Genomic DNA, 14097 nt, shown 5'->3' with positions numbered 1-14097 from the left:
TATGATGAAGAGTTCTATTATTATAAAAATTGTGATTTCAACAAATTCATATATAAGATGCATAAAGATTTTTATTTTCCACTGTCTGTATCATTAATTTGATGGAGTTGATTCTTGTTTATTTTCATTAACTATTATTTTCCTCTATTCCTGTATGCTAAATCTTTCCATCGTTTTCATCCCAGCACAACCTCTTTGAATTTGGTGGTCCCCCTTTGTTATATCACTTAGTAGTGACAGTGGCTGAATGTTCACATGATTTTAAAATTTTTTACAGGTATTATGCAAATCATATCCATCTGAGTTCATATCATATTTTCATTATTGCCGATCATTAAGATTTGAGGACAAGCCAGATTATTCTTATTTGAAGAGGCTTTTTAGGGACTTGTTTATTCGCGAAGGTAACAAGTACTAGAACTATGTAATTCTTGTTGAGTTCCTTCTCAAGTACTTTGTATTTAAGCAGGCATATGTTGCAATATCCGCTTCATGACTTGTTATCTCCACAGGTTACCAATTTGATTATGTTTTTGATTGGACAATACTGAAGTATCCTCAGATTGGCACCAATTCTAAAGCAAGAGTAAGTGCTTGCGCACGTTAGAGTTTGTTTCATCTTTTTTCGAGGATAATATACTAATTCATGCCTTTGGTTCCAGAATCCCAGTGGCAATGCAGGGGCTGGAACTTCTTGTGAAAGACCATTAAAAACATCTGGTACATGTGTTTAGCAGAAATAATACCTGAAACTGAAGATTTTTGTGATATCTAAGTGAACTTACGAACTAACTATGAATGAGCTTGAGTGAATCCTTATTTTCTGCATTTTATATGTCCCAAGTACTTAGTTGTTTCATTTTTTTTGGAACTGTTTACATTATTCGAAGTAACATTTCTGTTTTCTTTACTATTTTAATAGTGATTGGTAGATTTATTGATATTCTCTTATGATTTGGTTGTTTCATCTAGTGGGGCAAGATATTCGAGATAGATTCTCGGGTGCTGTTGAAGCTTTTTCGAGGAGGAACCCTGCAGGTTCAGGGCGTCATGGTGAACATTCAAGACACAGGGCATCAGAAGATGCACCTTCATCCAAGGATGTGGTATTTTATCTTTTCCCATTCCCATGATAAAATTAGGTTTCAGAGCATGGTTTGGCTGACCTTTTAAGCATGTAAAACTTTTTAAAAAATTTCTTGTAGCTAAAAAAATTACTTTCTTAGTAATATATTTACAATTTTCAAACTTCTAAGCATAGCCAAACGTGCACTTATTCTAATAGTAAGCTCCCCTTGTGTATCACTTTCTCATGTCAACTTTCTTACCGAAAGGTTTCTTATGATTTCTAACAAGCAGCAACCCGATTTAGAAAGAGTCCAAACTTCTCGAAATGGCAGCGCTTCAAAGAGAGCAGCAATTTCGAGCAGCAGACCAAGCTCCTCTGGTGGACCCACCGAAGGCCACTCAAGTAGATTGATGTCGAGCAGTGGCCGCGTCTCTACAACACAAAGAATTCAACCCGTCATTGAACCTAAATCATCTGCCTTCTCTCGTACTGCAGTTACCAAAGGCACTCACAGTGATCCTCTTCGAAGCTTCGACTTCCTCTCGATCCGGAAGTAAGCCTATGGTTTTCATTGAACGTTGAATTCCAAGTGAAGGAAATCTTTTATTTGCATAAATAGTACTCTTTGTAAATGTGGAATTGTGTCGTATCCCCATTTTGTTTCCTGTTTGTAAGTTGTAATGCATAATTCTCATCCAAGGAAGTATTGAGTTTCATGTGTAGTAATTTTCATCACATGGAATATTTGTTTATAATATGAAACCCTCCATGTTGTCTTTAAAGCACAGAGCTTTTGTTCCTAAAAACCAATGCAGAAAAATCAGGAACGACTATCACAGTAAATGAGCAACAGGCGTCAAAAGTAAGATAAGAAACAGGCGTGAAGAGCAAGATCAAAATTTGATGGTTCTCTTCTTGTGACATTCATTAACAAGTAAAGCTCAGATCAATAAAACAAAAGGCCTTCCAAAATCCTACTACAAAATCTTGACACACGTAACTTGGGTGGACATAACTCTTATGCTGCTGCGGTCTCTTTCTTTAGCTTTGCAAGCTCCTGCCTCACAATGCCAGCCTTCTGCAGCATCAAAATGTTAGTTGATCAGCACCACCAGCAGTCAAATGTTAAAATTGTAAAGCAAGTATTGGGTGCACAAGCACATTATATAGCAACATACACTGGAAACTATTACAGTAATTATTTGATCACCTAAGTATTAGATTGTAATTTACGATAAAAGCTAGGAGAAATTAGTTTTTTGCAGCATCTACTGCGTGAAGTATTACTTCCGTTCATTTGGAGATAAATTATTTAAATGGGTGTGTTATTCAACATCATTTAAGTGGCGTTTCTGTTATTTGTTCTCCACATTTCTTCCTAAGGATATTAGGGTGCGTTTGGTAGGGCTTCTACTTTTACTTCAGTTTCTCTATGGAAGCTACCATTGGCTAGCATCTACCGCTCGAAGTAGTACTTCCCTTTTATCTATTCTCAGAGAGCGCACACAATAATTAATATAAAAGGTACTCTTGTCAAGACAATTCCGACCTTGATTTTTGCCAACATCAGCTTGAACCTGTCGAAATCATTTAGAGAGGCCCTTCTCTTCTGCACAATCAACTTCCTCCCCCAGGAACTGTGTTCCCATTTATTCTTGACATCTGCAAGATAAGGTCATAAAGTATCATTTCACAGAACAATATAACCAATGCAGAGTGAGGTATTCTAAATTTAACACCAACCAGCAGTTTCCATAGCAGCAATAAGAGTCTTTTTCTTCGGAACCCTTTTGATGTCAATCTTTATGTCAGTAAGAGAAAGCCTCTTAAAGTTCATTTGGCTCCTAACCATGTCCGGTGAATCCACTAGAGCCTATTATTAAGCAAACGGTTTAAAATGCACAGAGTCAGGCAAGATTCATTTCATTTTACGAACACAAAAACAAGATTGAAGAACCATAATGTCAGTTCTTATTGGATTTTATCAACAACACTGGTATAAGATAAATTATAAAGAACATGCAGCAAAAAAGATTCATGAATTTCAGTTCTTTAACCAAATTACGAGTGCAAACAGTTAATATAGTCCAAATCCAATAATCAAATCTATTGAAAAATGTATTATTCCAAATAACATAGTCAAATCCACTAACTTATATCCACACAGTGCAGCAAAGATTGCTGAAAAAACAACAATGCGAATGACATAAATAACAGAAAGTGACCTAGATTAAACACAAAAGAATCCAATTAAATGAACTAAAAGCATAAATGCATTTAACGCATAAATCAAAGGAAAATATTGTTAGACATACCCGGTTCTGGTCGATGACATCAACGATGACGACAAGCTGGCCATATTCTTTGCCGTAGTTGACAAGGGCCACTCTTCCTATCTCAACATACCTCTTGAACGGCTACAAACAAGAAACGACCCAAAAATCATTTACATTGCAGAGAAATTGAAACTTTCTAAACAAATGTATACAGAGGGATCGTATAGAAAATGATCAAGGGCATAAATTTTTTGAGGGCCTCACCATTTTCGGGGAATCTCTGCGTGAACTGTGTGCAGGGAGAGGCTGGAGATGTAATTGACAGTTTAATTTACGATTTGTAATGGAGTTATAGCATTGCTAGGGTTTTGGAGGAAATAAGTGAAAATGACCATTTGACCGTCCTTATTGACTTTGACTGATTAAAAAAAAAAAAAAAACACAATTTAAATACATTTTTTTTCAAAAATACCTCTCCATCTTCCTCTCTCTCTCTCTCTCTCTCAACGGTTTGGAAAGGAAAATCATATTCACTGACAGTCGATCGTCCATACATCTCCTTCACCAAAGAACTTTCGGTTGCCGGCTTATAAGAGTTGTAAATGTTAGTTTTTTGGAATTATAATTTCATTATTGAGTTTTGTTGAGTTTTACTTAGATTATTGATTGGAATATGATTTTTGTGGCATGAAATGCATGATTTATGTTAGACTTGCCTATAGATGAAGTGTATTGGCCAATTTTTGGTGTTTGGGGAGCTTCAAGTCGTCGAAAATGGTGGAATCCGACGAGTGGAGAAGTTTTTGCTGTTGCAGGTCGGCTGGCTGTCAATAGGCAGTCGGTTTATTTTTATTTTTTTATAATATTAAATTTCCTAAATTAAATTAATTTAATTTAGAATTTATTTTCAAATTAATTATTTAATCAGAATTTTGACTTTTTAATTTTAATTTTTTATTTTATTTGAAATTTTATTTTTCATTTTAGTTATAATTTTAATTTAAAGAAATTGTTATTTTAAAATTAATTTTAAAAATACTTTTTTAATTTTAATTTTTTATTTTATTTGAAATTTTATTTTTCATTTTAGTTATAATTTTAATTTAAAGAAATTGTTATTTTAAAATTAATTTTAAAAATACTTTTTTAATTTTAATTTCAATTTTTTATGTTAAATTTAATTGTAATTGTAATTTTATTTTAAATTTACATTTTTTAATTATAATTTTAATTTAAAGAAATTTGTTATTTTAAAATTAATTTCAAAATAAATTTTTAATTCTAATTTTTAAATTTAATTTTAGTTTCTAATTTAATTTTATTTTAAATTTAAATTTTCATTTTCATTTTAATTTTAACTTAAAGAAATTTGTTAATTTAGAATTTATTTTTAAATTAATTACTTAATCCGAATTTTGACTTTTTTATTTTATTTTAAATTTAAATTTTCATTTTAGCTATAATTTAAATTTAAAGAAATTTGTTATTTTAAAATTAATTTTAAAATTACTTTTTTAATTCTAATTTCAACTTTTTATTTTAAATTTAATTGTAATGGTAATTTAAATTTTATTAATAGTTTTGGATGATATTCTTTTCATTCATCAAATTTAATTAATTTTTTAATTGTAATTTGAAATAATTGTTGGAAATTTAATATTTATTTTTATTATTAGTTTTTGATAAATAATAATTTATTTATTGTCGAATTTAAATAAATTTTTTACTTTTAATTTTATTAATAGTTTTGGATGATATTCTTTTCGTTCATCAAATTTAATTATTTTTTTAATTGTAATTTGAAATAATTTTTGAAAATTTAATTTGAAATTTAATATTTATTTTTATTATTAGTTTTTGATAAATAATATTCTTTTTGTTCATCGAATTTAAATATTTTTTAAACTTGAATTGATTAAAAAAATATTGATAATCGGGAAAAATTGACATTGTTGATAATAGGATAAAAAAATTCATATCATTGATGATTTTAATTATTATGATCTGCGTCTTGCGTACCGTAGTTACAATTTTGTTCGCTAAATTTTATGTTATTATACTTTATTCTATTATTACTTGTACAATGTTATAACATTTTGAATTTTTACAGGATGAATTATCATCTTGACGCAGAGTTGAGACAGATGTCAGGTAAAACTACATGGAATAGTAGCTTTGACAGTTTCACTGCTGTGTTAGAGCTGCTCGATGATCAGCATGCTGATATGCTGCGCCAATCCTTCCTATGACGCTTGTACCTGTTGAGAGATATGCAGTACTCGGGTCAGATCATTGATACACTTCTATGTTGATTGTTGAGTCTAATCGACGACGATGCTCTCCACTTCGTAGTCGGGGATAAAGTCGCTAGTTTTTCGATGTTCTACTTTGCTCTGATCACGAGATTAAAGATTACAGGGGATGAAGCACCTGGTGATGAGACTCAGAGAATAAATAGGCTTCATGATGCTTACTTCGAGGGACAGGGAAATGTGCTTCTTACACAGCTGTTCGACGCAATCAGGAGGTGTGATCAGATGTTAGACAGACTGAAGTTAGGTCTGGTCTACATCCTTGAGAGCGTGGTGCGGTGTCACCACAAGAAGACTGCGATCGACCTCTTCCATCTGGATATCATTGACGACATCGATCGTTTCAACGACTATCCGTGGGGTCGGAGATGTTTTGAGAACACCGTACACGTCTTCACCAGATCACACTCGAAGCCGAAGGGACCCATGCGTAAGTACGACACCTATGGATTGCCCCTGTCGGTGCAGGTAAATGATTAGTATAATGAATGTTAAAATTATTTTCCTATTGAATTTGTATATAATAATTGTATGTGTTGCAGATTCGAGCGTATGAGACCGTCCCTTATTGGGTGCCCGCTTTGCGAGGTGAGGGGAGACACGCTGCCCTCGGATGCACCATTGGAGAGCATCTCGACTAGAGGGATATCCCACTGGGAAACAGTCATCAATTATCATCGATGACCCTCGGGTAAGTATTATACATTTGTAATTTATATTGTGCGTGATTTAACATCTGATTACATGATCGTTAACTAGTTTAAATGTCAATATGTTAGTTTGAAGTCATAACTGAGTTGACGCCGTTGATGGATGAGGAGGCTCAGGGTCTCGTGTATGAATTAGGCATTTCGCACACTCCAGATGACCAGATGTCCGATCTGATCCACGATCGAGATTCGATGAGCGAATTGAATAAAATCTATTGATTACCGTTTTGTATGAGTTAGTAATTACGGATTAAGTTAATAATTTGTAATGTTGTTGCTTGTATAGGAGCATGATCCAGTTGATCGACGATCACCTCCGTCGCCGAGGGCATCTCCTCCGCCTCCCCCGTCCAAAGACCTTTCCCGTAGATCTCCCGCACATAGTCAGGGGTACTATTTTGATGATCTATATGACCGTCTGAACAAATTTATTGCGAAGCAGGTCAACGGGCTGCGTCGAGAGATGATAGAGAGGGTTGACGATCTGGGACGACAGTTGGTAGGAAGGGTAGAAGATTTGTCGAAAGATGTTAGAGTGCTGCGTGGCCATTATGCAGACCTTGAGGATGAGATTGCAGCACTTTGAGGTGATATAGCCGGTAGGCGATGGGTTGACGGAGACGGTGATCGGGGGTGATCGAGAGGGTGATAGAGATGGGGGTCTCCGGCAGTCGTACATACATGATGATGATGCATGAGAATCATTTATGTTATCTGTGGAGCGCGATGGGACGGGAGCAGTGGCAGAGGAGGGGGCCCGTTGGGGAGGGAGACGGTGGCAGATGAGGGGATGGATGAGGTGACAGTGTATAAGGTAAAAAAGCGTGTTGTTGACATGCCGGAGACGGTGGTCGACAAGAGGCCGAGAGTGCCGTCACAGTACGTCGTCTCTCCCTTCACGGCTGAGGCGAAGAGGAGGAGGTTTGTCAACGGGATGTACCCCAATCCGTTCCGGGAGGTCGACCATGACAAGTGGAAAGTATTTGAGGCTGAGTGACGAAGAATGTTGCCCGAGTAAGTATTGTATGATTTAGTAGACTAGTAGAACTTATATATGCTTTGTTTAACATTTTTTCTATTTTATTTTCAGAGGCACACACATGATATCCAGAATGACGATATTGGACGCATACAAGTGGTTCCATGATATCACCACGCAGGGGGCTTTAGCTCGTCGATGATGTAAATGAAGTGTTATTGTTACTTTTTGTATACATTATGTTTAATTTGGTAAATGAAATATGTATTTATGTCTTTTTTTCTTGATGTAGCACATCGATATGGTCATGAACTTGTTGCGCGATCGAGTTGAGAAGATATCCACAATCATTCCATAAGCCTGGCTGAATAATACTGAACATCGAATTCTTTCGTGCCGTTACCATTGAGTATCAGTAGCTCTAGCTTCTAGGTAACGAGTTCGTGCTTCCCGCGTATATGCTCGAGTGGGTCATCGGGCTGTCACCGAGTGTTGGGAACGCTATGGGAGGGTTGTACGCATTTGTACATTCCAGTGATCGTGAATCAGCACTGCATTGCATTGGAGATCGTGTTTCTTGATTCGACGATGTATGTGTACGACCCCAATCATTCATGTCTAACACAAGGACAACTCGAGCAGAACTTAGAACCGGTGACTGTGATCGTTCCTCTGATGGCTAGACATGCGGACTTGACTGTGGAGGACAAACTAGCCATCGTGCGGGATACGACGACGGTGAGATATTCTATATCGTCAGTCTTTGTAATCTTTTTTTTTTAAAAACATTTAGTAATCAGTTCGTACGTAATTGGAACCGAACTGACACATATTTGTTCATTTGCTGGGGCGACTGTGGGATTTTCGCAATCAAATACATAGAATTTTTGAGTATAATACATAATGTTGATGGAATCAACTAGTTATGAATACAGAATTGGCGAAATAAGTTAACGTATGATTTATACGAATTTAATTGCGATCCATAAATTATTTGTAAATATTTTTTGTAATTATTTTTTGTGATTATTTGTAACTATTTTTCGCAATTATTTATGATGATTCATGTAAATACTGTTTATTTCGATGTAAATACTATTCATTTCAATGTAAATACGAGTTAAAATACGAAAATATTGATTATGTCGATGTAAATACTGTTTATTTCAATGTAAATACGAGCTGAAATCTGAATATTGATTATGTGGATGTAAATACTGTTTATTTCAGATCGACAACAATACACAATGCTCTAACTGTCATTTAGAGGAACCTAACTTGTACAAAATTGGCAAGTATGTCCTACTGATTTGCACAAGCTACACCTATGCGGTCGGAAAAACTCTCCAGTAGATGGTATTCTAGAAGTACTTGGACGTCTAAGACCATGTGGTTCAATGAGAGGTGGCGATAATGTATTGAATGGACGAATATGATCGGGAACTTCCCACTCGGCTTCGTTTGGAAACGAAAATATGGTTTCAACATACGCAGCTCTCCAGTTTTCAGCAGTGTAATAAGGAGAGCACAATATTCTCGCTGCAAATTCTCGATACATAGCCACCGCAACTGCATGCTCACATGAAAAACTCTTTAACTGAAATTATTTTACAAGTGCACGTTCTATTAGTCAAATCTACCATGTATGCCATATGACGTGCACATTTCACAGAGAAGCGCGACTCGTCTAGTGGTTAGACATTTAACTTTCTCGTAGCCTCTGCAGTCTTGAAGAGCTTTACCTCTTGCGCTGGGGCTAACACGCTTGTGCGATTATGTGATTCCACACGTCGATCGTGAAACCACTGCTGCAGCTTCGTACGGATATTCTCAATCAGTGCGAAAATAGGTAACTCTCGATCTCTCTTGAATAATGCATTAAGAGACTCCACGTTGTTTGACGTCATCATATTGTATCGACGTCCTGAAAAATATGAGCGCGTCCAATGTTCAATCCCCATTTTCGTTAGATAGTCCCATGCTGAGAATGATTTGCTTCCTATTTCAACCATGTACCTATTACACTCTTCAATATTGTAAGCTTCAACCATTCTCCTAAACAATGAAACGATGTCTTTGTCCCGATAGCTGGTCTTCAAGTTGCCTTGTATATGATACATGCAATACCCATGATGTGCATCGGGAAAAACTTCAGTAATACCATTTATTATAGACCGTCCCCGATCGATTGCAAAAGGAAGGTCCTTGACTTCCCCGATTACTTCCCTGAGCTTTGCGAAGAACCAACGCATCGACAGACCATTCTCGTTATCAACTATGTTGAATTCAAGATGGTAAATTTGGATGTTGGCATCTTGACATGTAGCAATAATCAACTTACCTTGGTATTTAGATTTCAGAGTTGTACCGTCGACTAGAATTAGGGGTCGCATTGCATTTCGAAATCCCCGAATGCATTGTCCAAGAGCCATAAAGAAGAATTTGAAGTAGTTCTCGACCTCCGTCTCAATAAAAAATGTCGAGTTAGGATTAGTTTTCTCCATGTGATGGCAATACCTGACTAATTTAGCATAGTTTTCCTCTGCCGAGCCCATTAAATCCTCCAATGCACATTCTTTGGCCTTCCAGGGCTTCTGGTAGTTCATGACTACTCCATACTCTCGACGAACATCGTTAATGATGTCCGATGGTCTGTAGATTGTCCGTGGATCCTGATACTTGTGCATTATCTATCGACCAATAAATAAAGCTCGGGCTTGCCTGTGATCATTGCGACAAACTCCCACTTCACAAGTATGTTATCACGTATATTTGCGAATTACGAAGCACTCATTCGTGTCCATCTTCATCGCTCGCAAACGCCAACTGCAACTGTCATCTACGCATGATAGCGTCAACAATGACCTATTCAATTTTTTCACTCTAAACTTGAAGTTGTATTTCAGTGCAATTAGGTACACGACTTCTTGCAAATCTTTCTTCGTTTCAAATAGTTGCTCGACATACAAATTCTGATTATCAGGAACCACACGTGAGGAGTTAGAGGGCAGTCCACTTGATCTAGCCCCCAAGGTCCCACCCCACTCATATTTCTGCCGGGATAAAGGAATCAAGTCCTTGTTTTTAAAAGTATTTGTATTTTCATTCTCGTTGTCACGAGCCGCGGAAAGGGATTCTATGTGCAACTATCTCTGAAATAACCACTTCATCTTCACGAGCTATCTCCACCGTATCCCAAAAATCATTAGCATTGTGATCCTCACCTCTTGAGTCTACTTGTTCATCTTCGACGACATCATTCCGTACTAAAGTCACGCAAAGAGGAGTCGTGTGCTTATTGTTCAATTCAATCAGATAATTCACTTCATCAACAGAAGAAATCATTATAGGTAGAATCAGAACTAATGCATGCTCGCTGAATTTAAATTTCAATTCCATGTTGTACTGAGAAGGATCAACATTCAACTTGTTCTGTAAATCATTATAGAGTTCTGCATATGATGTACTTGATGATATGAAAATTGTGATATCATCACGTTTAGCACTTGTCTATTTCCATATCCATCGATCTCTTTCGTCCAATTCGAAATCACCAAAGCAACAAATTGGGACTACAACCATATCTCCATGTCGAAACAGAATTTTTAATTACAAAAAAAATATCAACAGCAATAAAAATAACTCAAAAAAGGGAAAAAAAGAAAACAGTTGACAAACAGCCGGTCAAACAGTCGGTTGTTTGACTGGCTGTTTAACATCCCGTTTAACAGCTGAATCACCGGCACGCGTCGGGCTGTTCCGACAATGTATATGCAGATGAATTTTTTCTGGTCAAATGCTTAAAAAATTACAGATCTATTAATTTTTTTTTTATCTACATTACCATTAAATGTTGAAATACAATTTATCGATTTAAAAATAAAATAATTTAACGAAAACAAGATTAAATTTGCTATATAAATTTACCGAACCGAAGAGATTGATGTCCACAAATTTTTCGGCTTCCGATTTCGATAAATTTTTTAGTTTCTGTGGTTGAAGCAGATGAATGATGAAAGTGTTTTATTTATTTGTGTTGAAGTAAATAAATAAGAAAAGTAGAAAATGTTTGATTTTTATTTGTTAAGTAAAAGGGTATTGATATTTTTAAAAAAAACTAACTTTTGTAATTGTATAATGCATTTAAGGGTATTTTTGTTTTTTAATACTGGATAGGTCATTTTCATAATATTCCTTTGTTTATAAGTCAATTTGAAATTTAGGTGATTTGACTGAATCCATTTTAAAAGTACCCCAGGGTTTTGTTGGTTTGGATTGTTGGGCTGTTCATTTAGGCCCAATTATGAACGTGTGGGTCATTTGTATGGGCTTGGCAAGGGCATTCACTTTATGGGCTTGGCAAGGGCGCTACTTCATCATTTTGTTGCCCTTCGTGCAGGTCGGAATTTACCAGACAAGAAATTTTGCTGTCTGAGGACCGTTATTATTTACGGCCTACGTTCATCGGGGATTTGGTCGCCAGCTCCCTTGTGATCAGGTCACCAACTTCCTTGATCTGCTTGATTAAATTTGAACTTATTTTGTCTTTGTAACTAGACAAGTCATTTTTTGAACGAGATCAAGAATCAAGATTCCTTTTGAGTTTATGAAGTCACTTAGCCGAAATATAAAGAAGTAGATGCTAAGGTTACAAAGGAATTGGCCAAAGAGTCGACCTCATTAAAACAGATTCTATTATTTCTTGAGGCTTAGTGTCGAAAATTTGGCATGAACTAGTATCTGATCATGAAAGAAATAGAGTTATGAGGGAGGTTTTTCATACTTTGTACCTATGCATGACATGTATGTTTGGTCAGGCATGTGATCAAATCCAAATTGAGTAATATTTCGACCTAAACTCGAGATATTTCCTTCCCTTAATATCGCATTGAACTACCTATTTAGAAAATTAAACTGTTTATGAGAGACGCTTATTTGAATTTTTAACCACACAAATATCTAAACATTATTAGCTTTTATCTAGAAGAAATGATGAATATCATTTCATCTGAAAACAGAAATAGGAGACCGTGGCGTGTTACCCTATTTCCTAGTGAAAATAATTATTTTATTTTATTTTCTGAAAATAAATGTCCATTGCAGATTTACTACAAAAGCTAAAATTCCGATGATTTTCTGGCTTCAATTAACAGGCATTAACAACCAGAAATGCTTTGCCATTGAATTGATGAAAGGTTTTGGTTTGGATATTTCAATTTTCTTTCACGCCATTAACACATATAATTCATTTACAACACTCTACCATTTGAAGGAAATTATTTCACATTAAAGAATATTTTTCAAAATCCATTTTAGTCTATCTCTCTCTCTCTCTCGAAGTTTTTATTCAAATATAAAGCATCCAGATTTGAGAGTCTAGGGTGGCGTTGCTGCTGCCTTTTTACATTACATGGATTCATATAAATCCATGGGACGCCACTGAATTTTTCTTCCAAAAAGGGTTGATTAATTTTGTCGTAATTATCGATGCATCTTCCTTGAATTATAAGAAGGAACATAACCATGTCGACCAAGATGAAAGGTCTTTTGAAAGGTCTTCGATACATTTCTCAGATATTCGGTGAGCAATACTTTCATATTCTTAAGGTCATATCATTTCCTTGCACGAGTCTCGGGTCTAAAAAAAAATTACTATAACGCGTCCCTACACATTATGATCTTCGAAAAATTCCGAGTTTTTCAAGTGCATTTTCTTGATAGAAAATAGATTCCTTATTTGTACATTGATTACTTTAGCGAGTCTTTGATTTTGAACAAATTACTAAAAGGATTTTTGAAGAATTTCAAGATTTTCAGAGTATAATTCTTGATATAAAGTGCTGAAATAGAATCACTGAATTTTTTTGTTATTTTTGATGCAGAGGAAGAAAAAGAAGAAGAATTTCAGATTGGCCTTCCCACAGATGTAAAGCACGTTGCTCATATAGGATGGGATGGACCTTCTGTTGATTCTCCGAACTGGGTATAAATCCAGTTACCATAAATATTCGAATGTTTCCATGAGTCGAGAAGAGCTCGATGCAGAGTACTGTCGACTCGAAAATAGTTACTTTTGAACAAATTTGTGATTCTGTATTGTGATTCTGCACAGATGAAAGGTTTCACCTCTTCAACTCAATCAGCACCTTTAGGTCCCCCTGGAGACCCTGGAGAGAATCCTGAAATTAAATGGGTTTCTGAAGGTTTGATCCAATCTATTTTTACAAAATTTGTTGGTGAAAATTGACAATTTTTTGGCTGTCGAGTCGCTTACAGCACAAGTTACTTTGGGTTTTGTAGATTCGGAAGGCAGCAGAAAAGAGAATTCTTCGGGTAGGGATCTATCCGACGTTCCAAAATCCTCAAGACGCCATTCTTCGAAAGAAGGCTCATCAGATTCCCCGAAAAAGAAAGATTCATCATCCAGCGGCAAATCACGACGACACTCCAAGGACTCGTCCGAAGGCAGTGTTATATCCAGTCGACAACACCAGGAAGTAGGCCAAGGATCAAGCGGCTTGTCCTCAAGAAATCTCCCAGACATTCCCAAGAAATCACGTAGAAAGAAGTCTAAAGAGTCAATCGGTGGTGGATCAACCCGTTCAAGATTTAAAGGCACCTCGTCCTCCGATCCTGGATCCCCTTGCAGTGAGCAGAATCAAACTTCAGGCGTAAAGCCAGTTATAGAGGCAGATCGAGGCAAGAAAAACAGTGATGGATATTGATGTTTTTTCCTTCTACATTTTTTTTT

At 35.9% G+C, this 14097-nt stretch overlaps 3 protein-coding genes across 3 annotated transcripts in view; 2 read left to right on the top strand and 1 right to left on the bottom strand.

The window, feature by feature from the left end:
• The window catches only part of LOC111392398 (casein kinase 1-like protein 11), a 4936-nt gene extending 3085 nt beyond the window's left edge, over positions 1-1851 (top strand). Inside the window, exons 3-7 of the mRNA XM_023017742.1 lie at positions 269-404; positions 513-586; positions 663-720; positions 973-1106; positions 1360-1851. Coding sequence (XP_022873510.1) covers positions 269-404; positions 513-586; positions 663-720; positions 973-1106; positions 1360-1626 — 669 coding nt within the window. The 3' untranslated portion in view covers positions 1627-1851. The remainder of the gene's footprint in view (positions 1-268; positions 405-512; positions 587-662; positions 721-972; positions 1107-1359) is intronic.
• Positions 1852-1908: 57 nt separating this feature from the next.
• LOC111393295 (60S ribosomal protein L14-2-like) lies at positions 1909-3743 on the bottom strand. Its single transcript, XM_023018757.1, has 5 exons — positions 3610-3743; positions 3385-3486; positions 2813-2942; positions 2619-2731; positions 1909-2147 (listed from the first exon to the last, which is right to left on the bottom strand). Exons 1-5 carry the CDS (start codon positions 3610-3612, stop codon positions 2088-2090), a joined length of 408 nt encoding a protein of 135 aa, XP_022874525.1. The 5' UTR covers positions 3613-3743; the 3' UTR covers positions 1909-2087.
• An 8926-nt stretch (positions 3744-12669) lies between these two features.
• Positions 12670-14097, top strand: LOC111394041 (CRIB domain-containing protein RIC7-like). The gene is made up of 4 exons (XM_023019828.1): positions 12670-12927; positions 13229-13329; positions 13459-13549; positions 13647-14097. Exons 1-4 carry the CDS (start codon positions 12870-12872, stop codon positions 14069-14071), a joined length of 675 nt encoding a protein of 224 aa, XP_022875596.1. The 5' UTR covers positions 12670-12869; the 3' UTR covers positions 14072-14097.

This window comes from Olea europaea, chromosome 4 (assembly GCF_002742605.1).
Source record: "Olea europaea var. sylvestris chromosome 4, O_europaea_v1, whole genome shotgun sequence".
Classification (NCBI taxonomy): Eukaryota; Viridiplantae; Streptophyta; class Magnoliopsida; order Lamiales; family Oleaceae; genus Olea; species Olea europaea.
The sequence above is the reverse complement of the archived record's forward strand: the minus strand, read 5'-3'. Positions and strand labels throughout refer to the sequence as shown.